Genomic DNA, 25,266 nt, shown 5'->3' on the forward strand with positions numbered 1-25,266 from the left:
CAACCAGATGCACAGACCTGCTGGCAGTGGGAGTAATACATACAGCACGCACACGCATCACAGGACAGAGTAGGATCGGAGATACTTATATTTGAAAACAGCATCATAATACTGTTAAGAAGTGACCGTTTGGAAAGATGCCAAGTCCCACCCTTCTGTTGATGTCAGTATATTCTGTATCCCGCAGGACCTAACGGGGAACCCATTTGCCAGTACAATCGGATTCTGTGCTCTCATAATAAGCCATCGCTATTTATATTGCGTGCAGGGCGGAGGAGGCGAGCCTCGCGATGCAGCTCGGTCGCTTTTTCACACTCGGTGCTGTCCTGCTTCTGCCACAGGAGAATATTATTTGGAAAGGATAGGAGGCTTCAAAACGCGCCGCGACTGCTCTGAGTTATGGTGGTATTTTCGGGCAGCAAAGAGACTGCAACCCCAAACGATACAATGTCGAGCTCGGACTCTGCAGAAGACGATTTCAGAAAACCAGCTCTTCCCATCTCGAATCTGAATCTGGGGAAGGCGGTTCATACTTTAAACGCCCTGCAGCAAGAGGTAAATATGGCAGGGCACGGTCTGTTATAATGCACGGCTCTGTATGTGCGTTTGCACTGTGTTTTGGATTGTAATGGTTTTTTTTTTCTCTCTTGTTGGTTGGCTCCCCTGGGCGTTTGCTGCCAGTACCACTGCGCTGTGTTGTTATGCTTCAGTTTTCCCACGTCTTCTGCTTTAGCTTTAACGATTTGTCTCCATGGGCAACCAGCAGGTTATCCAGGCTCGCTCTGGCTTCCTCCCTTTCCGTTAATCTGATTGGCTGTTTTTGCAATGAGGCGAACAGTCCCCTGTCCTAATTGGCTGTCATCATACATGGCAGAGAAACAGCTTGCTTTGTGAGGGATTGACCTCCTTAAACTAGTCCAGGCTCGGCTCGTTTGTAGGTCGCTGTGCCGGGTGGCAGTGCGGCTCAACCGGGGCAGCAGGAGACGTTGTTTGGAGGGCACGAATAGTGGCAAAAAGATATTATTATGAGTTTAAAAATATAGGGGTAGCGACAAACATTTAACAAAGAGAAGGAGAGGGTATACTTTTTATTGGACTAACTAAACAATAATTAATCACAAGATGGATATAATGATATAATGTACTACCTGAAGTCACAACCCATCCATGACATGTGTACATACAATTATCTTGATAGTGACGAGTTTCAGTTATGACAGGCTTGTATGTATGGAAGGCCACTCGGGTCACAGGTGTGTTATTTATGCACTATGCAGTTATGCATACCTAGTACATGTATTGATTTAGACCACTCAGAATACATAAAATACTACATGTTTTAAATAGATGTAAATGAACGACGCCTGTTCTACGCAGGGGCTGGTCATTTACAGGCCCGGCCTTCCATACGTTCCCGCAGTTCCCTGAAGTGATCCCCCTGAACGTGGGAGGGACGTACTTCACCACGCGGCTGTCCACGCTGCGCCGGTACGAGGACACCATGCTGGCTGCCATGTTCAGTGGGCGGCACCGCATCCCGCGCGACGCAGAGGGGAGGTTCTTCATTGACCGCGATGGTGCCTACTTCGGGTGAGCGCCCGGGTTTCAAACTGCAAGTACACCACCGCATGGAACAAAAAGCGTCTGTTTTTGGCGGTCGTACTGGATCATACTAACAACTCATTTACCACTGACTCAGTTTTCATTGAACTGTTCATTTCTCTTTCTCATTCTGTACAATTCACCACATGCTCTTCATATACTGTACGCCATGGTCATCCTCTTTCTCTGGTTGTGAATTTACAGCTGTGGCAGGGGATCTATGGTTATGTTACTGACCAACATTGATTCTGAGAATCTAATAAGCAACAGTTCTTAATATTTAGTGATATCTTTATGTGCCTCCAGCATCTCAAAATCAGACAAACGTACATAAACAGAATGTATAGTTCACATCTATACTTTGTGTTAGTGTGACACATTGCAGTGTTGAGGTGCTGGTATTTTAGGGGTTGTGTTAGTGTGACACAGTGCAGTGTTGAGGTGCTGGTATTTTAGGGGTTGTGTTAGTGTGACACAGTGCAGTGTTGGGGTGCTGGTATTTTGGGGGTTGTGTTAGTGTGACACAGTGCAGTGTTGAGGTGCTGGTATTTTGGGGGTTGTGTTAGTGTGACACAGTGCAGTGTTGAGGTGCTGGTATTTTGGGGGTTGTATTAGTGTGACACAGTGCAGTGTTGAGGTGCTGGTACACTGTGGGTTGTGAACTCACTGGTTTGCTTGTCGGACAGGGACATCCTGAATTTCCTGCGCGCCGGGGAGCTGCCTGCGCGGGAGCGGGTCCGAGCGGTGCATCGGGAGGCGCAGTACTACTCCATCGGGCCACTGCTGGCGAGCCTGGAGGAGGTCCAGCCTCTCACCGGGGAGAAGGTGCGCCAGGCCTTCCTCGACCTCATGCCCTATTACAAAGGTAGGGACTGGCCTAGCCAAGTGGGCCAAGCTTCAGCAAACTGCATTAAAAATGTATGAGATACATTTAGATTATATATATATATATATATATATATATATATATATATATATATATATATATATATATATATATATATATAAATGGACTGAAGAAGTGTTTCCCATATTTATCCAGTTTTTTCATTGACCCATTTGTAGGCTCCAGTTTTTTCATTACCCATTTGTAGGCTATCCATCGTGTAAGGGTGTCTCGGTGCCTAGGCTGCTACAGACAGTAGTCCACATCACTAAATATATAATGATTGATAACCCTAAGATAACTCATTCATGTGTCTTGAGTTATTTTTGCTCCATTGGTTTGTTCTTGCGCTGTTCTCATTCTCTCCCTTGCTCCCCCTCCCTCAGAGAACTTGGAGCGCATCCTGGAGATCGCCAAGCTGCGCGCCATTCAGAGGAAGGCCCGCTTCGCCAAGCTGAAGATCTGCGTGTACAAGGAGGAGATGCCAGTGACGCCCTACGAGCGGCCGCTCTTCAACTCCCTGCGCTTCGAGCGCAGCGAGAGCGAGGCCAAACTGTTCGAGCACCACTGCGAGGTGGACGTGTCCTTCGGTCCCTGGGAGGCCGTGGCAGATGTGTACGACCTGCTGCACTGCATCGTCAGCGACCTGGCCACGCGGGGCGTCAACGCCGATCACCAGTGCATCGGGGTGTGTGACAAGCACCTCATCAACCACTACTACTGCAAGAGACCCATCTACGAGTTCAAGATCACCTGGTGGTGACCCTCCTCCCAGGCTCCGCCCCTGCTCACGCCTCGGCGGGTTTTCATTGGTTGCGATGGCCTCTGCAAGGCAAGATGAGGTGTAGTGGAATGTTCCGTGGGTCAGTCATTTTGATTGGCGAAGAAGAGATGCCATGGTTGTTTTATAATGGTGTGTCGTTTGCTGAGGATACTGTGATGTGTGGTGGATTTGTTGTCTGGTGTCAGGAAGCTGCCTCTGCCAAACCGTATTTCCCGGCAGTATTTGTCCGCTGCTAATTTGTGTCTCCTTGCAAATTAGTGTTAAGTAGTATCAGCTGGGCTTGGTCTCAGTTCTTCAATTGCTTCCTAAAACAAAATCACTGAAATGGGGCAAGTGCATACAAATGATTATGGTTTGCTTAAAACAATATTTTTTGCAGTGCAAATTTAGCATTACATCCAGTATAGATGGCAATTACATATGAGAGGAATAAGTGAAGCTGCCACATAGAGGTACAACTATAAAGAAAGTCAAGTAGACAAACATTTCTGCATTAGCCAAAACGAGTTGTCTATTTCAGTTGGTAGAGGAAGAGAATGACCACTGCACAACCCATGTATCTTTTTGGCTGATAAGCCAAGCATTCCCACAAATCACATGACCAAAAAGTCTACAGCTGTTCCCATGCAGAACAGCTTAACGATGTTGATGTATAAGCCACTGTACAAGCAAAGCAATGCTATCCCAGCACAATCATCTTTTTGCCACATAGCTGAACAAATTAAAAGCGTGGACTCACTGGCCAGGAGAAGGATTCCAGAACCAGCTTTGAAACGCTGTGTCTGCAAGTACGCCGCAATGGACCTCCCAGACACTAGGGGGCAGCTTCAGTGTTTACATTATTTATTTGTTTGTTTGTTTATTTATTTATTTATTCATGAAGTTTATTATGAAGTGATCTGAAATATAGAACTGAGTTGTTGGGTTCTAGTTTTGTTACATGAACAGATGTTTTGTCTCCTTCAAACAGTCCCAATAAGAAGTCTCGTGTCCCATGTGGCCCAATAAGAAGTCTCATGTCATGTCATGTGATGTTTTTGTTTGACAGTTTCTAAGGATTTTGCTGACAGAAATGCTTGCTATATTAAATCTGCAGCTATCTACTGAAAATGTTTGTATTTTTTCCAGCAGATTTGGACTGCCTCTAGGCACGGATATGAAATATCAGAGGTAAGGAATGTATTCTTTGTCTTGTTTAGATTAGTTTGGTTGCACTCCAGTGCCCTCAGTATGCCCCCCAGCGTCATTCAAAGCCTACAGCACTGTGCCCCTTTGATGTAAAAATGACCACATAAACAAATACAGTAATCCGTTGTGTAATCGCCCATCACATACCCGCCCTGACCGTTCATCCGCCATGATCGAGCTCTTCAGCAACGTTAGTTCATTATTGAACAGAGGTTAGTTCAGAGATTGTAGATCCCACCAAAGTTTTAGTACACTGTGTTGCATGTGCTCCGTGCGCTACCATTGCTGGTCACGTGAGCGGTTCATTGTGTTGATATGTAAATAAATCCTGCAGGGCGTATCAACTTCAATCTCCCTCTGGATCTCCTTCCTGTCACTCAGCAGCGAATGCACGCACCCACACGGCAGACGGGCTACTCTGTCACAAGCATTAATACCCTGGATCTTTCTAAACAAGGGATTTAGAATAAAAGCTGAATCTCAAAACAAGAATTGTGTGAATATAGTAATTGTTACAGCTGTGTATAATGGTATTTAAAACAGGATTCATTAGTCCGCCCTTGCTCTAGTCCCACTTAAGTGACGGACAACTGTACCACAAACATGAAACATTTAACCAGGTTTAGGCTAGGCGTGATTTAGTATTTCCTCCCTACAACAAATAGACACTAGAGCAAAAGGCTTTGAAAATGGGACTTGTGTGTAAGTCTGATCAAGTTAGGGGGCCCACAAATCAAACCAGTACTGCCAGTCATTAACAAGTGGTGTGAAGGAGGTGGGTTAGTATACTGTAAAATACTGTAATATACTGTAAATAAAATACATCTCCCCGTGGAATGAATTGCATTACATTTGAATATGCAGCCTGACTTGTGCGGACCACCGTTGTGTAGGCCGGGGGTCTCTCAATGCCTGGGGAACACCGCGGGAGTTTTGTGCCAAACACGTCACAAAGTCAGGGAGGGTGTGTCTGTAGCGAGTATGGTATAGGGTTTATGAATCCAATAACACCCTAGAGACGCAGCCAGGAATACAGCTGCACAGTGGACACAGACAATAGCAAGACTGTTTGATAAATGTAATAATAATAATAACACCATCACATTGCATTTTCTTTAAAAAAGTCAAGCACACAAAAAAAATTGCTATGTAATAAATTAATCTGACAGGATTCACAATGCTTATTATATACTCTACTACGCCTCCATTCCCCAAATCCAATACAATGACACCATCCTATAAAGGTGCGTAACTGCCATGGCCCAGCTATAGTTATTTCCACCCATGGCACTGTAGGAACGCGCCTGCCACCCACACCACCCGCTGGTGGCGCGCACGTACCACGCATTCCAATGAAGCGAGAGCGCGCACCTTTCTTTACCGTCGACCGCAGGAGCGCGCACAAGCTGTGCAGGTTACGCTCACGCCAGAAGAGGAGGAGTCGGAAGGAGGGCAGAGCAGTGAACACGACGGAGGGGATCTGAGTTACTCGTCGGGAGAGGCGAAACAGGTTGTGGAGGCTAAACCAAGGCAAGGGAGGTGACCGAACACCATTCATGACGTAAGTATCCGATATAAAAACATCAATCCGTCTTGAAACTGCAATGGTCGTGTAATATGGTGTCTTAAAATGAACTACCGAACGTGAAATGCATTTCCATCCTGTATGGTTTACTGGCGCTGTCATGCAGACACTGTTTACAACACGGTAATCATGCACAGTACAGCCGGTTTGCTTCATGCTCTTACTGTGTTGTGTGCTGTAATGTGTTTGCTAAAGAGTTGTCAGCCGTGGTATTATGTTACAGTATCAACGACTGCGATTTTGACAAGACCCTCCGATTTTAGTAACCACACAATGTACATAAACAAATAAACATCATTGCATATGGATTATTATAATGGCGCTGGTAGCCTTTATAATGCCACCGATCTGCCATGTATCCAGCTGATTGTGAAGTAATATTAATAAGAATAAACTTCAAAACTCTATTTGGCAATGTGTGAAAAACGAAAAGTTGTTATCATACGTGTGCCAGCAGTAGTTTATCGAGAGCCGTGCTAGAGCTATGCAAACCCGATTGACTCGCTCTAGTATTTAAGGATCTTCAATAACTTCAGTTGCTGCAGTGAGAAGACGTGTTTTGTTTAATGCTTTGTGTCCTAGTCTGCTTGTGCTAATAACACCGTATTTAGTTTACTGTAAGCGTGGTGTTATTTTGGGTTTAGCGGTTGGGCTCAGTAGTATTTATTTTGGTGACTCAGATTTATTGTGCAGTAGGTCATTTGACTGAAGTAAGAACTTCATGTAAGAATTGGTAACCCAGTCTTCCACAGACACCTGAGCTATTGAACACTGTCACTAGAACCGCTTGTTATATTTAGATGAACTTGTGCCTGGCCATCTAAGTGACTTTCAGTGTCATTATATTGAAGCCTGTAATCTGATGTACATCCGTGCAAGGAAAATGTGCCTAGCTTTTCTTTCAACTCTGTCTTTTCTGTATGGTTGACACTGTGCGTGTCCTTGGACCAGCACTGGTGACACTGCAGTGATCACTGCACTGGAGAAGCCTATAGTTAGACCCCACTTAGAATACTACTGTGCAGTTCTGCTCACCTCGCTACAAAAAAGACATCACAGCACTGGAGAAGGTACAGAGAAGGGCAGCGAGGCTGATCCCAGGACTTCATGACATGAGCTGTGAGGACTGGTTAAAAGAATGAAATCTCTGCAAAGATTGAAGTCTTTTAAAATCATAAATCATCTAGATAAAGTCAACCGAAGACACGACTTCAAATGCAGCACAGAGAAGAACAAGAGGGCATAAATGGAAGCTGAGTAAAGGTTTAGAACAGAAGGTGGGAAGCAGTTTTTTACACAGAGAGATATAAATGCATGGAATAGCCTACATTGTAGGGTCTAAAACACTGAGAACATTTACATCGTTTTTTTAATGAGTTTCCCCAGCAGGGAGAGTGGTGTGCTAACAAGGGACAAGCCTTAAAGAGCCTAATGTTCTTATGTCCTGGATTGAAACTCTGTTCCTTCAGCCTGCGTCATACTGTGAGGAATAATTGCTTTAATAGCACAACATGCCTAGAGCTTTACAGTAGCTTATATTGCATAACAAGCATGAATCCATTCTGCTGAGTGAGTACAACACCCTTGACTGTGTAGTGCCCCTGTCCACATCCTTTCTGTTGAGAGTAACAGGGTACACACAGTTCAGCACTCTGTTTATTGCAATTTAATCAAACGTGTATCAAACATGCAGATCTTTCAGTGAGACCATATTTATACAACAGTGATAAATTAAGTCATGTTTTAAAAAAAAAAAAAAAAAAAAAAAAAAAAAAAAACGAACAGGATATTCTGCCTGCCAGTACTTAATATTTCTACAACACACTTCTTTTTAGAAATGTGCAAAATCTGCACAGGATCATGATTTAGCCTGTGTTTTATTTAAATACAAACCAATGTCACTGCAGAATGCCATCTAAATATGTGACGTGTGCCACTCTCTCACTGTGTTTACTGTAGCTGAGTATATAGCATGCTCTAACAATCTCGTTCTGTACCTGGCTTCGGCAGCTCCAGGTATTTCCCTACCTGTACACCGGGCACCCTGTGCTTGCCTTCCAGAGTATATGACTGTTTATTTGCTCAGGGAGCAGTCATTTTGTTTGAACGTGGTAGCAGTGTTCAGTGCTGTGCTTTTCAATACACTTTTACAAAGCACAGATTTACTTGGGCCGGGGGAATGCAGTACTATTGTGTTGCAGTGCTGGTTCACAGCACAGAGTTGCGCAGTTCAGTGCAGAGTGTACTGGAGGCCATCTGTTGTAACCTGGATTAAGCAGAACGAGGGAGTCTATGAGTCCTCTGCACAGAGACCTAATGAAGTCAGCATGCTGAAATATTGATGCTGAGTGGATTTGCCTCCTCCTTCTTCCTAATGGAAGTGTTTTGTGTCACTCGGAAAGGATAGCAAGCACTTTTCCCCAAAGCAAACCTCTCGCTCCCAGAGCACAGGCCTCTCTGTACGGCTTGGCCATTTCAGACTCCCGTTGCAGCTTTAGTGTAAGACTGCAGGAATGAACTGGGAAAGGAATCGGAGGACGCAGTTGTGGAATCCTGGTGCTGTTTTTAAATTTTGTTACAAAACTCACCTTGTGGCCGCATTACAACTCTCTTTACATTTAAAAGTCTGTATAAGTGTAGTAGAACTAATTTTTTAAAAAAATGGTCGATTTGAAAATCATTACACAGCAATTAGGCTGCGTTATAAAGTCAATAGCCAGAAAAGAGGTAGTTATTTCTAACATCTGTTGAAGAAAAACATTTTGGCAACAGAATAGATGTCAAGATAAAGGAGTTGGATTCACGTTTGAGAAAAGCACTCGCAGCAAAACTACAACAAAGGAAAAGGCTACAGAACAGAATCAAAGAAATGTAGAATACCAGATATGATGACTGACATAGAAAATTAAAGTGAATCTAAAAACCAAGAAGAATGTATTTCATTTTGTAACTGTGAGGCAGAGAAAGCATTAATATATATTCCAGGATCAATATAGCTTGAATGATTCTGAAATGATTGACTTTCTGCAAAGCCTCTGCCGTGCAAGATATTTGCAGCTCAGTTTTGCTAGCAGTTTCTTTTTCTACCTAAGCAGCCTTATCTGAAAAAGGCCTTGAACATAATCGAATGAAATCAGGAAGCTTTGTAACACAGCTGTTTATCAGATCCCCTCCCTACGTCAGATCACCCTGCCTACATCAGATCACCCTGCCTACATCAGACCCCCTACCTGTAATGCATATAGAGAGTCTGGAGTGCTGCTGTTGTAATGCACCAAGCCTGTGACCTCTGGAGACCTGGGTTTGAATCTGCTTCAGTGAACCCAGTTTGCCTCATTTGCCTTTCCAAGTTGTCCAGAAGGGAGGCGTCGTTCAGGGGCAGGGTTACTTCTAGTGAGTGTGTAGATCGCGTGTCATCATTGTTGTGTGTTTGTTTAGTGCTGTTTTGTGTCCAGGTATAGAGACACACCTGGCTGTTTTTACCGCAGCATACCAGCTACCATCTGGATTATTAAGACTTGCCTTTGTGACATTTCAAAGTTCTCAGCACAGTGTAATACACTGTCTGATCAAAAACTGCTTTTATCCTCTGGGGACGGTTTTTCAAAACTTGTAATCTGGATAGAAATGATCTGGATTTGGTTATCCTAGAATTCGTGATCAAGATTACTTTTATTTGGATAGTTTTGATCCGTTTTTTCAGAAAATCACCAGATTACAAAGAATAACATTACGAAATCCGGTTTTTGATGTAGCTCTTAATAGTTTTATACCCTATTTTATTATTAACTAGGACATTATTTATGATACAGCCTAACTTAAAAATGAAAAAAAGACCGGTGATGAATATTAATACACAGGTTTATTTATTTCTTATATATATCGCTGTCAATCGCAATGTGCTGGCCATTGAAGGAGAGGATTTGAGTGCCGACCTGCTGGAGCCTCAGGCAGGAGACACCATGATGCACCTTTAGATCCACAACAGGCTGGACCTGCTGGATGGGCAGTGAGGGATGCCATTGTAAAGAACGGCTTCTCTTTGACGTTTCCCATTAAAGATCTGTCATTTTCCCACACAACAACGTTTATGTTGGACATCATGTAAATAAATGGAAAACAAAGCTGTTCTTGATAAAAGCTACACAGCTAAATGTGTTTTCTCCTTAATCAGTCACATGTTGTTAATTTGCCAGCATGGATACAAAACTTAAATATGTGAAACATGTATTATAATACTCTCTTTGCATACAGTACGTGTTTTCTATCGAAATTCAAACAGAATATCAATGTTCTATGATTGTTTAAAAGTGAAATCCACCAGCACAGTAGGATCAAAATGATCCTGTTATTTTGGATAAAAGTAATCCCGATCGCCTCTTTAAATTCTGAAAAACCCAATTGCAGCATTTAATCGTGATCAAACGCGGAAATCGGATTCCCAGAGTTTTGAAAAACCAGCCCCTGAAGATCTTCCTGTGATAGAAAAGAGTAAAACAAACAGAATGAAATGCCTACAGGGGTTAAGGAGCCCCATTTGTTTTTCAGAGCTGTACAGTGCAGAGAAACGTTTCAGAATGTTTTGCTCAGAGTGGCATCTGTTGCTTTAGTAGCTGTTATTTTTATTTATTTTTTTAACCTTTAACACTGGTTATATATATATATATATATATATATATATATATATATATATATAATATATTATATATATATATATAAATGTGCTGAAAATCAAGTTTGAAGTTCGCCAGTTCAAAGGAGCGGCTGGGGGACAATAAATAAATAAATAAATAAATAAAACCTTTTTAATGTTTGGCTTCAGCAAGATGAGTCAGAAGTCGGAGCGCCGAGGGATCCGTGTTGACCAATCAGAGCTGCTGTGTACAAAAGGATGCGGTTACTATGGCAACCCCGCCTGGCAAGGCTTCTGCTCCAAGTGCTGGCGTGAGGAGTACCAGCACGTCCGGCAGAAACAGATCAAGGAGGACTGGGCGCTGGCAGAGAGGTAAACCATCAACCCCTAAACATCAAGAACTCTGGTTAGCTGGAAAAAGAGTGGGAATCTGTGCTGTGCAATCTATCTCCTTCCAAATATTAGCTTTGTTACTGTTGTTACCCTTTTGTTGTGCTGGAAATTGTTGTTTTTCATGTTAATTCTTTTTTTTTTTTTTTTTTTTGCAAATGTTTAAAATACATTGCGCTATACCTGCTGCATCCTGGTACCATTTCTGCTGGTCTCATGGTACAATTAAAGACAGACAATTGGAGTCACTTTGAACTTCAACACATGAAATTATTACATACCAGGAAGCGACACCTCTGTCTATTCCAAACTAAAGTATAAAAACATGCATCCTTGTTCTCCCTCCCTCCTGCTCCCCACCATGCCTCCCTCCCTCTCCCTCTCTCCCACTCTCCACCCTGCCTCCCTCTCCCCCTCTCTCTCAGGCTGCAGAGGGAGGAGGAGGCAGCCTATGCCAGCAGTCAGGGAGCGCAGTCCCAGCCTTCCCTCACACCCTTCTCCAAATTCGAGGAGAAGAAGAGCAACGAGAAGACCCGCAAGGTCACCACCGTCAAGAAATTCTTCAGCCCCTCGTCCCGGATCGGCGCCAAAAAAGGTACTAGCGGGGATACGGGGCAGCTGCCGTGGGTCCTACTCGATCACGTGGCTTTCATGCTTCATTCATTCATTCGTTTATTTATTATTATTATTATTATTATTTATTAGTTATCATCTACACCTATCCGATTTTTGACATGTAAGTCGCTAGGGGAGCTGCTGATGCTGCTGCCCCTCCATATCCCACCATTCCACCTGCTTCTTCACTAAGACACCCCCCCACCCCGACACACACCCTGCCCGCCTCCCCTCTCCAGCACTCAGCAGAGAGCCCGCCTTTCCATTTTGAGCAGATCGCTTCGGGACCTATTCTAGACCCGATTAGTTTTTCAATCTGTGTAAGCGTGTGACCCGGGTCTGCGCTCCACCTGGGTAACCGATCCCATCATGAACTGCATAACTGGAAGGGCTGGTTTCACAGACCCAGATTAGCACTGTTCCTGGTCTTCCTTACGTTACCCAAGGTGAGTGTAAATTGGGGTCTGTGAATCTAGCCATGTTCGTATGAGCCTTTCCCCCGGTGCTAAGCTGTAAGTCACTCATGAGGGTCATTTTAAGATTTCCCACCACGTCCAGTTGATTTTGCTAGTTCTCCAACACCAGAAATCGCATCACTAGCACCAACCAAAATACTAACTTCCCATTCTCAGAAATAAACATGTGATGTCATTAGTTACTTCTCCTGCCCGGGTTCCCAAGCAGCCTGTCCTGTATGGAATCCCGCGGAGAGCCTCACTTCAATCTTGTGTGTTGAGACACAGTAATGACCATTCATTCAGTTCTTTTCTTGTCATTTTCTTTTTTTTCCTCCCTTTCTCTCTGTTCCCGTCAAACTTTTTTTTTATTCACCATCGCATCTCCCATTTCGCCCCCCCCCCCCCCCCCCCCCTCGGTTCTTATTTCTTCTCCTCCTTTACCCTCTCCCTCTGCCTGCCCCGCTTGCTCCCGGGTTTGTTCCAGCAGCCATGGAGACAGCTGGGAAATGTGCCCCGAGTGGGAGGGAACGCCATGCCGACACCTTTCTCAGGGACTTAAGGGAGATTTTTACCCCACCCTGGGACCTGGCTTCCCCTACTGAAGGTAACGGCGTGCGCTCGGGCTGCTAGGAGGCAGAGGCACCAGCCTGGCTCCGCCTTCGTGTCCCCGATAGAACCCAGGCTTTAGAAACAAGAACTGGACCCCTCTCTCTTAAACCTCGTTTCCATGCGCCCCTCACCCCGGGGTTGAAACCCCTGCTACCCCTGATACTGTGTTTCCATGTTCATTCATTCAAATAAGGGACGAGTGGGTGTAAACATTTAGCCCACATCCAGGGTGAGCAGGTTTCTCTGTGCTTTAACCCTTTGCAGTCCATTTATTCAGCGCTTGTCAGGCGCGTCTGGTCCAATTTATTTTCACACGCGCTGTTTATTTTACACACGCTGTTTAAAATATATATTTTTCAGAGTAAAACAGGTCTAAAAGGCATTTTTTATTGCTATAACATCAAATAAAAGTTCTATAGGGATTGGTAAGGATATCCAAATCTAGGTCTGTGTATTCAGAGCCGCAAACTAATGAGATTTTAATCCACGGTCATTTGGTGCAGAAAGTTACTGCACAATTTGATCCATTCCATGCAGTAAGGATTATTAGCCCCTGAGTGATCTCCAAGGCCACTGCTGTGTAATAGGACTCAATCTACCAATTTAAGTACAAAGCAGGGTTCAGGTGAGGGGACTTGTGTGGCTGAAACTAAAGCATTCATTGAAGAATGGTAATATATTGTAAATCACCTCCCTAGATGAGTACGTGGGCAATATGCCCACAGTGGAAAACCAGGCTACTGGCGTGCATAGCAGGCAATGGAAGAATGTAGTGAGCAGATTCAAATGTACAAGGGGCCAGTCTTTCAAAGCTTTTACTCTGGATCAAAGTGATCCGGATTTTGTAATCCTATATTTTGTGATCGAGATTACTTTTATCTGGATCATTTTGATCCGGTTTTTAAGAAAATGTCTCTGCTGGATTACATTTATCCAGATAACAAATAATCACCATTACAAAATCCAATTTTTTTAATAAACTAGTTCTCGATACATGTTTTCCTTTTTTGCTTGCATGGAAAATTTAAATAAATATGTAAACATTATATTCTACCACTCTGTTTGGATATCTAGCGTGTGTTTGCTATGACAATTCAAACAACATATCGCTGTTCTATGATCATTTAAAAGCTAAATCCACCTCTGCAGTAGGATCACAATAATCCTGGTATTTTGGATCAAAGTAATCCTGATCTCCTCTTTAAATTCTGAAAAACCCAATTGCAACATTTAATCGTGATTAAAAGTGCGATCGGATTAGCAAAGCGAAATCTGGATCACAGTAATCCTGATCGCATTTCGTTGTTTTGAAAAACCCAATTGCAGAATGTAATCCAGATCAAACGCGGAAATCAATTTATCAGAGTTTTGAAAAACCGTCCCCAGGGTAGAACCCTTGAGGTGTCTCCTTTACAGGGGGGGTCCTGGCCAGTAGGAATGCATCCAGGGGACGAGTGCCGGTGACCCAAAGGTAGAGGCTCCAAGACGTGCTGCTCAGAGCCCGCACCTCCCCACTTCTCCCAGTTTGGCGATGGGTTGATTTTGTTGTGGTTGTTTGCAGTGCCAGTGTGGGGTGGTGGTTAAGTGGGAGGATTTGCTTTTCTGTTGTGGTTTTGTTTTGCATGCCTGATTTCATGCTGTTTTGTTCTCCATGCCATTCTGTTGATTATTTGCATTGTTTTTTTGATTTCACCCCTAACTGTCCATCCACCCCTATGCTGCCAGCCCTGGCTGCCAGACTGAGAGGTGGGTGTTGATTGTATCCCTTCCCTTCTCTGTACTGTAGCCTCACCCAGCAGCGTGAGCCCTGCCTGCAGTCTCCCAGGGCTGTATAGTCTGTGTTCTTGTAACTGTGTCTGTGTGCGTGTCGGTGTCTATTTCTGTACTGCTGGGCTGTTTGCAAAATGCTCTAAGACCTGGAGCAAAATCGTTAGCCATACAGTCTAACAGTACTGCAGTTGTGGATCCAGACAAAAATACACAGATCGCCCATTACATTACCTTGTGCCATCCAATCACCAGTCCAACCCATCAGTCATTGTAGCATTAGCATTTGTTAGAGCTGACCTTCATTTCTTGTTGAATGTCCCTGTCCCTTTGCTTCATTTCTGTGGAGACTGCAGCAATCCACCTTGTTAACTACCCTCCTCTGCTAGAAAGTTTATAGACAGCAGTGTTAGTTGGGATTTTATCTTCTTACAAATACATTGCTGGAATTGTGTGTTGGAGGTTCTAAATTGTCAATAAAATGTCACAAAATAGTGTGGAAGCTAGTCTTTTGGTCTTTTAGTCTTTTCTGAGTCTGGCTCCATGTCCAGCGCTACTTTGCTGTTCAGAGTGTGCTGACGGTGCCCTTTGTCCCTCAGAGAGCCATGAGACGAAGGTCCCCAGCCCATCGATGAGCAGACAGGCCAGCATCGAGACGGACCAGGTTTCCCGGGACTTCCTCGACTTCCTGAAGAGCCTGCACAAGCCGGGCCGCGAAATCCACAAGCAGTGCCGGGCCTTCATCGAGACCATGGCCACCAAGGAGGTAACTGCTCTGCTCTGCCTGCATGCAAGGGCCAGCAGTGAAACGCAAGAGTCCCTTCTCCACTGTGCTGTTATTACAAGGCATGACTTTCAGACCTCGTGATTCTGTTTCTCCTCAGGACCAGCAGAGCGTGGAGGAGCTGTCCGAGTGTGTGCAGGATTTCTACCAGAACATGTCAGACAGGCTGCTGACACACTTCAAAGGTAAAACCAAGACCTGCCGGGTAATCCTGCTTGACTTAATACTTGACACTTTAAAATAGGATTGAAAACACACAGCATCCATAATATGTATCCGTCACAGTCGACTTTTAAAACCCCCCTCCTTTTTGTGTCTGGTGTGTGCTATTGTAGGAGCTGTCCTCACAGTCTAGTTTTCCATACTCTGGTGCACTTTCTACTTGAACCCACAATTAAAAGCACTATTTTTTTCTTCCATGCCAATGTAGCTGTTTTAATGGACATGCCATTCCTCGATCCTCTTTTGAGTCCTGCCTGCTGACTCAACCTGAGAAGGACAGTTGATTTTAGAAGGGTGGAATACAGGGTTTCAAAGATGCTGTTTTCTGTCTGTGGGACGGAACGGTGTGTGTTTCTCAGGAGCCCTGTCTCTGGGGTGTGTGTGCTTTTGTGTGACTCTCTGTGCTGTCTGTGCCAGGCTCCTCCGAGCGGGTGGAGAGGGTGATGGACCAGGTGGAGAAGTACATCATGACCCGCCTCTACAAGAACGTCTTCTGCCCTGAGATCACGGACGATGAGAAGAAAGACCTGGCAGTGCAGAAACGCATCAGGTACCGAGTCATTCCCCCCCATCATCACACCATCACAGTGTGTACTGGAATACAAACCTGATGTATCACAACTAAATACAGACTCTTGTGATCCATCAGGTTTGTATTCCAGTACCCCCCCCCCTCATCGCACCATCACACTGTATACTGGAATACAAACAGGATGTATCACAAACCATCTTCAGTAAGGAAAAACGAACCCACTACAGTTAAACCAGAGATAAGAGCTTACAGAGTTATTGGATTATAACTAAATACAATGTACTGTTGGTATTTCAACCAAATCGTCCATTCATACAACAAACTCAGAAACTGGAATGTAAAACTTGTAAGAATGTAGACAAGGTTTTTGGCTCCTGCCTTCAGCAGTGAAGTACTTCACATCAGTCTGCTTTATAACATGATCATTTTTATCATTGCATGTCATACAGCGTATTAGATTAGATCTATAACAGGGTGCACTATACAGTGATGTGTGACATGGGAATAGTACTGTGTATCATGACACCTTAAACTAGTGCAGAATGTTAGGGTTTTATATAGGGCATGTCTTACTCCAAACTCTGTGCCATCACTCCGTGCTGAATACCAGTTAACAATGTAGAAACACACCAGCTGGCTTGCCGACGCACCTTCGTAGTTCATTCCACTGGGGTTTGTGTTGCGTATTTGAAGGCGGGGGTACGTGCGTGTATTGCTGTAGTAAAGTGCTTTGTCTGTGCTGTTGCAGGGCTCTGCACTGGGTCACTATTCAGATGCTGTGCGTCCCGGTTGATGAAGAGATCCCTGAAGTGTCTGACATGGTGGTGAAGGCCATCACAGGTACTGAACATGCTGCTTTTGCTGAAGCCAATACAGCACTAGCGAGGGACAGCGTGAAGGGCAGCCTTGTGTCCCTTATTGTCTCACTGCTCATGTCTGCGTGCCACTCTTTTGATTAGAGTTTGTCTGATGGACTCCATCTGATCCTGTGTCCTGAAACACTGTAAAAGAAGTGTAAAGACAGTAAGACACTGTGAGAGTGCTGGCATGCTAAAAAAAAGAAGCATGAAAAGGGTTTATTACTTCTCGCTGGTGAAATAATACCATCAGTGTACCTGTCGTGCACGTCTGTTCACAATTGAGGTATTTTCTGGTGCAGTTTTGAAAACCACATGTTGTATTATACATGTTTACATGTGTTTGGTGTTTTAAATGTATAGATCTGCTTGCAGTCTTGGTTAAAGAAAACTCTCCATTTACATGCCTTTATTTTTAGGTCTCTAAGGTAATTTTACTTCAGCAGTGTCTTCGGATTCAAATCAGCTGGCTGGCTGCAAAGCGTGTCAGTCGCTAAGGGAATCGGCAGGTTGTTTACTGGCTAGTAGAAAGGCATTGGAGGGACTCGGGATGTGTACCAGACAACCGGAAAGCAAGAAATGCAAATTGAGAGCTTTCTTTAACTTGCAGCCAAATATGTATTTGTGTGCGTGCGTGCGTGCGTGCGTGCGTGCGTGTCAAAATTGCACCTGTGAGCCCTACATAGCGAATGAAAGGAATGGTGTATGGGATTGTTTCATGAACGACACCCCTGTTTTAAAGCAGTGAGCGAGCCCTGGTGAAGGGTTAGATCTGGGCTGGCTCTCACTGCTGTGGCTCCCTTGCAGATATAATCGAGATGGATTCAAAGCGCGTGCCCAGGGACAAGCTGGCCTGCATCACCAAGTGCAGCAAGGACATCTTCAACGCCATCAAGATCACGAGGAACGAGCCCGCCTCGGCCGACGACTTCCTGCCCACCCTCATCTACATCGTGCTGAAGGCCAACCCCCCGCGGCTGCAGTCCAACATCCAGTACATCACCCGCTTCTGCAACCCCAGCCGCCTCATGACAGGCGAGGACGGGTACTACTTTACCAACCTGGTGAGCCTGACTGCAGCCACTGCACCCACAGCTTCTTATATCTGCAACCAGTATCCGAGCATCTTGTTAGCCTTTTTTATAGCTTCCCCACATTGCCTAGATGAAGACATTTCTGAGTCAACAAAAACTCCTAGGTCTTTTTCATAGATTCCTTCTCCAATTTCAGTATCTCCCATATGATATTTATAATGTACATTTTTATTTCCTGCGTGCAGTACCTTACACTTTTCTCTATTAAATGTCATTTGCCATGTGTCTGCCCAGTTCTGAATCTTGTCTAGATCATTTTGAATGACCTTTGCTGCTGCAACAGTGTTTGCCACTCCTCCTACTTTTGTGTCGTCTGCAAATTTAACAAGTTTGCTTACTATACCAGAATCTAAATCATTAATGTAGATTAGGAATAGCAGAGGACCTAATACTGATCCCTGTGGTACACCGCTGGTTACCACACTCCATTCTGAGGTTTTTCCTCTAATCAGTACTTTCTGTTTTCTACATGTTAACCACTCCCTAATCCATGTACATGTTTTCCTTGAATCCCAACTGCGTTCAGTTTGAGAATTAATCTTTTGTGCGGGACTTTGTCAAAAGCTTTCTGGAAATCTAAATAAAAAATATCATATGCTTTGCAATTATCCATTATCGATGTTGCATCCTCAAAAAAATCAAGCAAGTTAGTTAGGCACGATCTCCCTTTCCTAAAACCATGTTGACTGTCTCCCAGGACTCTGTTACCATATAGGTAATTTTCCATTTTGGATCTTATTATAGTTTCCATAAGTTTGCATATAATAGAAGTCAGGCTTACTGGTCTGTAGTTACCTGGTTCAGTTTTGTTTCCCTTTTTGTGGATCGGTATTACGTTTGCAATAGCGAATGAAAGGAATGGTGTATGGGATTGTTTCATGAACGACACCCCTGTTTTAAAGCAGTGAGCGAGCCCTGGTGAAGGGTTAGATCTGGGCTGGCTCTCACTGCTGTGGCTCCCTTGCAGATATAATCGAGATGGATTCAAAGCGCGTGCCCAGGGACAAGCTGGCCTGCATCACCAAGTGCAGCAAGGACATCTTCAACGCCATCAAGATCACGAGGAACGAGCCCGCCTCTGCCGACGACTTCCTGCCCACCCTCATCTACATCGTGCTGAAGGCCAACCCCCCGCGGCTGCAGTCCAACATCCAGTACATCACCCGCTTCTGCAACCCCAGCCGCCTCATGACAGGCGAGGACGGGTACTACTTTACCAACCTGGTGAGCCTGACTGCAGCCACTGCACCCACAGCTTCTTACTGGCAGTGTAACATGTAGTGTGTCAATCAGACAAGCATTTGCTGTGTTTTATTTTTAAGCGATAAACCAAATATGTATACTTACACTATTCTTTCAGAAATGAGAACTACGGCGGCTGTGTTTCCCCAATGTTCCTCTGTTTTCTGATTAAAGCATTCAATATGCAATTTTCTCCTTCTTGCTTCGACCTGCTCTGTACTTTTCCATCGCTGCCTTCTCCCACTTTCCTGTCGCTTCCACCGCTGTCCTGGAACAGTACCCTTGGTACATCTCACGGAAGTTCGTGATAAAATAATCCAGCCTCATTATCCTCTGCCATGTGAACACGACTGTGTACTGTACCTGTCACCCTGACTCCCCTCCCTCCCACTCCCTGCAGTGCTGTGCCGTGGCCTTCATCGAGAAGCTGGACGCCCAGTCGCTCAACCTCAGCCCGGAGGATTTCGAGCGCTACATGTCTGGCCAGGCGTCTCCGCGCAGGCAGGACCCCGAGGGCCTGAGCCAGGTGTACCAGAGCCTGGAGCTGCTGAACGGGCTGGGGGAGCGGCAGGAAAGAGTGCTGCAGGGGGCGCGGAGGCTGGAGAGAGACCTCATCGACTGGCAGGACGGCGTGGCCCGGGAGGTGCAGGACATCCTGGACAAATACCCCTTGGAGATCCGGCCGCCCGCCTCCGCCATCGACTCCGATAACGTGGAGAACGACCGCCTGCCGCCCCCTCTGCTGCCACAAGTCTTTGCTGGCTAGCCTCACCCCCCTCTGCCTCCCGGAGTCAAGCACAGCCAAGCCAGGGCCTTCTCTGTACAACGCCCAGTCTTACCAAACGCTTGAAGTCCCAGTCACTGTGACACTCCAGAATAGGCCTGAGCTTACCCTAAAATATAGCAGTAAACTGCCTGTTCAGTCTCCCTTCATGCCTCTGCCTGTAAGATCAAGGGCCTCTCTCTGAGCGGAGCTGCTCAGGCACAGAGGACTCATTCACAGAGGCTCTCTGTCAGCTGCCTCATCCCTACACTGCAGCTAGAAGAGCAGCTCCGTGGAATATATGAATATATGAATTCCAGCCCAGACACAGAACCATACATATCGCAGTGCAGAGATCATGATAAAGGTCAAGATGTATGTTCTGTATGATTCAGCATTGTTTCAGCTTAGGTCATTATTTTCAGTGCTTACAATCCCAGAAAAGATTGCTTCTGAAGAGTCTGATTTCCTGAAGCATGTTAGCGTTGCGCTGTGCACTGACCCCCATACTGTGTGTGAAGCATGAGGCCCGTGAACCACTGATACGCTTCCCTGCCTCACTTCAGAAAATCAGACTTGAAAAGTATTCCAATCTCTGAAGAGCAGCAGGTTGACTTGTCTCTTCAGATCCATGTGTTTGCAGGAGAGATCTGTCCTCTTGTACTGTAGCTCAGACTGAAGCGTTGTATATAAAGCAAGACAGACAAACAGACTAAACACTACAGGCTCCTGGCTCTAGATTCTGCTAAACAATGTGTTTAGTGTCATAAAACTAAAGTGTCACAGATCAGTACCATGCATGCATTTAAAACCCTTAATGAACTCCTAACTGCAGCACTAAAAAGATCAATGTATGGAGACCTGTTTGATTGGCAAGTCAATGCCTTGTAATATCAGTGCCAGCATATATCTGTACCAGCGCACGTTTCTCCTTACCTCTCAAACGGTCACAGGAATCTCAATATAGAAAACCTGACCCGTCTTGACAGCTACTGATACGACTTCAGATCAGTGTTTGAAAAGGAAGTGTGATCCGAACTCTTGTCAGTCCAGGTTTGAGATTCAACCAGAACCACCTGTAAATATTTTAAATCTGCTATGCTTTCCAGTGCACACAAGCCAATAATAGGTAACCTGTGTACCCCAGAATGATCAAAAAGGATCTGGTTGAAATAAAAAATGAAATAGACTGTTCGTATACTCTGATAGTGAGAGTTAGAAGCCCCTTCCTGCTTGATTTTTCACTCTGGCAGTGCTGAATACACGGAGAAATAGCATGGCTGTGTTTGCTAAGCGAGAGCGACCCCTGGTGGTACTTTGTAAATTGCAATATTTTGAAGCACTTAAACTGCAGACATTTAGAGCAGCTTGTGAGGTTGGTGCTGCTCTTTTAACTCTGAGGTACTTGAGATCCACACTAATCTTACTGCAGTGCGAAGGGTCTCTCTGCACACAATGTACAAGTGTATATTTCTATCCTTTATCGGCGTATCTTTTAAACCGTATGGCTCTCTTAACACGGCTGTACTATTTGTGATGTAAATGTTCCATCGATCATTTTTAAACATCCTTTAATTTTCAGGTAAAACTGTGTGAAACTAAGGGTTTGAATTGATCAGTCAGTGCTGGCTTATCCCACAGGGTATATGCTGATCAAGCAGACACATGTTTCTTCTAGCTATACCCATGATGTAAGTGTGACTTCTACATTGTCAAGTGGTGTTTTTATAGTGTTTGAAATGTGTTTTATTTAATTGCAATAAAAACCCACAACTTCCAAATGTTGACAGAGTGAACTGTTTTATTTTTATTACAGTGCCCTAATCTAATTTAAGCAGGTCAAGAATTTTTTATTTATTTATTTAAATCTTGATGTTGAATGAAGTAGAATTGAACCAAGGTGGATATTTCAGTACTGGGTTATGAATTTGAGCTAGTAAAGCTGCGGAGCTGTGGTGTCCCACAATCTTATTCAAATTGGCAATCTACTAACTTGTGTCACAGTTTAGCTGCACTTGTACTTTATCATAAAGAACACTTTGTTGACAGGCAGGTTTGTTTACATGCCCCAGGTGTAGTTTGAGGTGTAGGGGCTCCGGCATTCTGTGAGACAAACAAGTTCCAGCAGGATTTGTCCTTCCTTCTTTTGCCCCCCTAGTAGATCAGTGTCTACCATCTCTCTTCTGATCACCCAAAAATAAATGAGCAGGTAGCGGTTTGACATTGTAAGATCTGTGCAAAATGTGTTTGAGCACATCTGAAGTAGCAATTATTGTGTAGTTTTGTGGTGTAGATGTTCTTGGTCCCATGCTGGTTGTGGTGGTTACTGCATCAGCATGGAAAAGGTTGGGAATGAACACTGTTGAGCAGACTCTGCCCTGGGGGAGCCTCCCACTGGCCTCAGACTCTTCCTGCTCAATCTATGCCCAGACCCCTCTGCGCAGCTGCAGAGAGACGTACTGGCAGAAGCATAATATTCCACTCTCCTGGTGCCCAGGGCCCATGTCTGGGGGCTGGGGGAAGGGGAAGTGCCTTTTCGTCACACAGCAGGCGTATCCTGAGGAGAAGTAGAGCAGGGCAGTGTGGAACTGCTCCTCCCACCCTCCTGCAGGGCTGCCTGTGCGCTGGAAGGTTTTGCGGAAGGTCTCCCTGCAGCCCTCCAGGGACAGGTAGATGAAGTGCAGCTTGGTTCTCGACTCGCAGCCCACCAGGAGTTTCTCCTGAGTCAGAATCATGTTGGCCTGTCCGGCTCGCAGACGCATCTCTCTTAGCATTTCTTTCCCTTTGCTTTTAGCCCAGCAGGCTGTGATCTGAATCAGGGATGGGATCAGCACTAACCCAACAACCATCAGACCCAGCCCGACTGGCAACCGAGCAAGGAGGGAGTTGGCTGAAGGATTAGATTGGGTTGGGAATCCAACTGATATCAACACTCCTAACAGTATCAAGAAGGAGAGGAGCAGTGCCAGCACAATGCAAAGCACCACTCGTACCCAGAGATACCTGAAGCAGAACCTGGAAGTGGGGACACTGTTGATCACACTCATAGCCTTCCTGTAAGCTTCAGGTTTTTCCAGGACCAATCGGAGCTGATCGGGGATCATCGTGGTGCTGAACATCCCCGCTTTCCAGTTTGGTATGTCTTCCCCTTCCACAGCTTGCTGGGTGAGTAGGACTTTCCCATTATAGACACAGGGGGGCTGGAAGAGCACCACGTTGGAGCTCCTTAGGAGATGGTTGGGGGTGCAGAGGACCTTGAGGACCTTGCTGAAGAAGTTGGGGTCCCCTGCCTCCAGGTAGGTGAGGTGGCTGAGGTGCAGGGGCACAGCACAGGGCTCCAGCAGTACAGGCAGTACAGGCTTACACTCAATGCAGTCTCTGAAGAGGGACAGGTTGGCTTCCAGGAGGCACCAGCGACTCTGCAGGAAGTCCTTGCTGAGGACCAGCAGCACCTTCTGGCTGCCCTGGATGCAGTCGGCCATGTTGTCCAGCACGGTCCTCCCCGGTATAAAGTCCCTCTCGTGGTAGCAGGTCAGCAGGCCGGGTCGGGCCGCCTCCAGCCTGTCGATGAAGCCGTGGGCCCAGCCGCAGTCTGCACTGCTATAGCTGATGAACACATGGTAGATCTCACCCTCTTTCAGACAAGGATTCACAAGGTCAGCTACAGCACTGTCTCCCGAGTCGCTCGGATCGGGTTTATCGGAGTATCTGTGCAGAAGATGCTCGGTTTGGTCTTCAGAAGCCATCACTGTTCTTCACTTGATGCTCTAAACTGCTCCCTTTGGCGCGTCACACAGAACTATGAACTGATCCCTTGCCAGCCAACTGAAAAACATAGAAAATGAACGCATCTCCATGAAATGTCGGAACTTTAGGAGTACTTAAAATCCTAACCATTCCCCATTGTGTTACCACTAGCAGTGTTATTGCACTGAAAAATAACTTAGCAGACCCATGAGCACCTCAACAGCATTACCAGAGACACTGCACAGCCTTGGTATCTTGAGACTGCATCAACAAACCATCCTCCACAATCCCAGCAGATGAGCAGCTAGAGGAGCCATTGAGAACCTTGTAAAACTCTTCTGTAAGTTAGGGACTTGAGGAGGTGTTGTGCTGGCTTGCAGTGGTCACAACTGTAGCGTGATTGCATTGTGCAGACATTGCAGTTTTATCTAGCCTTTGACTTTCTGTTCTATGAAAGCGGAACAGTGTGAAAGAGCCAGTGTATATTTATACAGAGCTCAGCCCACACAACTCCCTCACTATCTTTCTATCCAAATACAAGTAAAAGGATCTGAGTCCCCAGCACTGCGGTATTATTCGATTTCTTTCAGTGCAGACTGGCTGGGTGTGAAACTCTTTCATCTAGTTTTGCCAAGACAGATACCACATTGAAGATTGTGCCAATCTTGGTAATCACCACTGCACATTGGGCAGTATTTGAACGTTCAAGATGGAATGACACAGTTATAGACAATATCAAAGCCTCTATGTCTTCCATCACTCATAACATAGGTGACAAAACAGTGGCCAACCATGACATAAAATACATCTTTTTCTTCTCAAAATGTGTTTTTCACTATCTCTATTAAACGACGCTCTAAGACGTTTGCAATGCTGTTGACTTTGTCTGCTATAAAGGATTTCTGATTCTACTACAAACTGTGCTTCCCTGCGTTATTCGCAATGCGTGCTGTTGAGTACACTAGTTTCTAGTTTAATCCCTGCGAGCACATTGTATGAATCTGTTCATTTAATCCCTCCTTGAAATGCACTTTTCACACAACGGAAGTGTTATCAATAAAAAAAAAAAAAATAATAATAATTTGACTATTTAAATGTTGTATAAATATTTCTATAGCTTACAGGATCTGACCCTTTTTAACTACTTGTGTAGCTGCAGTGTAATTGCAATGTCTTGAATTAATCCTGGCCTACCTGGCTCTGTTGCCTCCAGAACAAGAGACTGCTCCTGTGCAGACTGCAGCAGGGCTCATGGGGGTTGTTTTGGCAGCTGGTCAGGAAATGAAAGTCGGAAGTCGTTTTTAGTTCCTTAAAGTTCAAAATAAAGAATAAAACCGCTAGATCGGTATCTGTTCCTCAAAACATGCACTGCACAGTTTTGCAACTTCTATATTAAAGCAGGTTGTTACAAAATAGGGTCCATGGAAAACATCTGCTCTGTGTTATCAGTAAAACAAACACTAAGGGGGGGGGGGGTGAGGGGGGGGTGTCTGCCCTGCACAACCATC

At 45.0% G+C, this 25,266-nt stretch overlaps 3 protein-coding genes across 6 annotated transcripts; 2 read left to right on the forward strand and 1 right to left on the reverse strand.

Moving 5' to 3' along the window:
- Positions 1–48: 48 nt before the first annotated feature.
- Positions 49–4,810, forward strand: kctd7 (potassium channel tetramerization domain containing 7). 3 transcript variants are annotated; one of them, XR_005948518.1, is made up of 6 exons: positions 49–555; positions 1,421–1,590; positions 2,289–2,467; positions 2,875–3,330; positions 4,404–4,442; positions 4,795–4,810. XR_005948518.1 is itself a non-coding variant. In XM_041240940.1 (4 exons), the coding sequence occupies exons 1-4, from the start codon at positions 400–402 to the stop codon at positions 3,249–3,251; spliced, it is 882 nt and encodes a 293-aa protein (XP_041096874.1). In that variant the 5' UTR covers positions 49–399; the 3' UTR covers positions 3,252–4,382. The 3 variants fall into 3 exon arrangements, 1 of the variants encoding a protein (XP_041096874.1); XR_005948517.1 differs by lacking the exon at positions 4,795–4,810 and having other exon boundaries at positions 4,404–4,692; XM_041240940.1 differs by lacking the exons at positions 4,404–4,442; positions 4,795–4,810 and having other exon boundaries at positions 2,875–4,382.
- Positions 4,811–5,895: 1,085 nt separating this feature from the next.
- Positions 5,896–21,792, forward strand: rabgef1 (RAB guanine nucleotide exchange factor (GEF) 1). 2 transcript variants are annotated; one of them, XM_041240935.1, is made up of 10 exons: positions 5,896–6,021; positions 10,868–11,050; positions 11,494–11,663; positions 14,476–14,496; positions 15,117–15,283; positions 15,402–15,486; positions 15,941–16,073; positions 16,804–16,895; positions 17,720–17,976; positions 19,649–21,792. In XM_041240935.1, exons 1-10 carry the CDS (start codon positions 6,017–6,019, stop codon positions 20,012–20,014), a joined length of 1,479 nt encoding a protein of 492 aa, XP_041096869.1. In that variant the 5' UTR covers positions 5,896–6,016; the 3' UTR covers positions 20,015–21,792. The 2 variants fall into 2 exon arrangements, with proteins under 2 accessions (XP_041096869.1, XP_041096870.1); XM_041240936.1 differs by lacking the exon at positions 14,476–14,496 and having other exon boundaries at positions 5,897–6,021.
- Positions 21,793–21,832: 40 nt separating this feature from the next.
- On the reverse strand, positions 21,833–25,188 carry LOC121308521. Its single transcript, XM_041240965.1, has 2 exons — positions 24,953–25,188; positions 21,833–23,836 (listed from the first exon to the last, which is right to left on the reverse strand). Exon 2 carries the CDS (start codon positions 23,755–23,757, stop codon positions 22,432–22,434), a length of 1,326 nt encoding a protein of 441 aa, XP_041096899.1. The 5' UTR covers positions 23,758–23,836; positions 24,953–25,188; the 3' UTR covers positions 21,833–22,431.
- Positions 25,189–25,266: the final 78 nt, after the last annotated feature.

The sequence above is a fragment of the Polyodon spathula genome, unplaced genomic scaffold (genome assembly GCF_017654505.1).
Source record: "Polyodon spathula isolate WHYD16114869_AA unplaced genomic scaffold, ASM1765450v1 scaffolds_731, whole genome shotgun sequence".
Taxonomy (NCBI): Eukaryota; Metazoa; Chordata; class Actinopteri; order Acipenseriformes; family Polyodontidae; genus Polyodon; species Polyodon spathula.

Excerpts from the sequence above, each read along its gene's own strand:
- kctd7 (XM_041240940.1), top strand. The coding sequence starts at position 400 with ATGGTGGTATTTTCGGGCAGCAAAGAGACTGCAACCCCAAACGATACA. Across the intron at positions 556-1,420 it reads TAAACGCCCTGCAGCAAGAG|TTCCCTGAAGTGATCCCCCT; the intron begins GTAAATATGGCA and ends ACGTTCCCGCAG. Across the intron at positions 1,591-2,288 it reads CGCGATGGTGCCTACTTCGG|GGACATCCTGAATTTCCTGC; the intron begins GTGAGCGCCCGG and ends CTTGTCGGACAG.
- rabgef1 (XM_041240935.1), top strand. Across the intron at positions 15,284-15,401 it reads AGACCATGGCCACCAAGGAG|GACCAGCAGAGCGTGGAGGA; the intron begins GTAACTGCTCTG and ends GTTTCTCCTCAG. Across the intron at positions 17,977-19,648 it reads GGTACTACTTTACCAACCTG|TGCTGTGCCGTGGCCTTCAT; the intron begins GTGAGCCTGACT and ends CACTCCCTGCAG.
- LOC121308521 (XM_041240965.1), bottom strand. The coding sequence starts at position 23,757 with ATGGCTTCTGAAGACCAAACCGAGCATCTTCTGCACAGATACTCCGAT.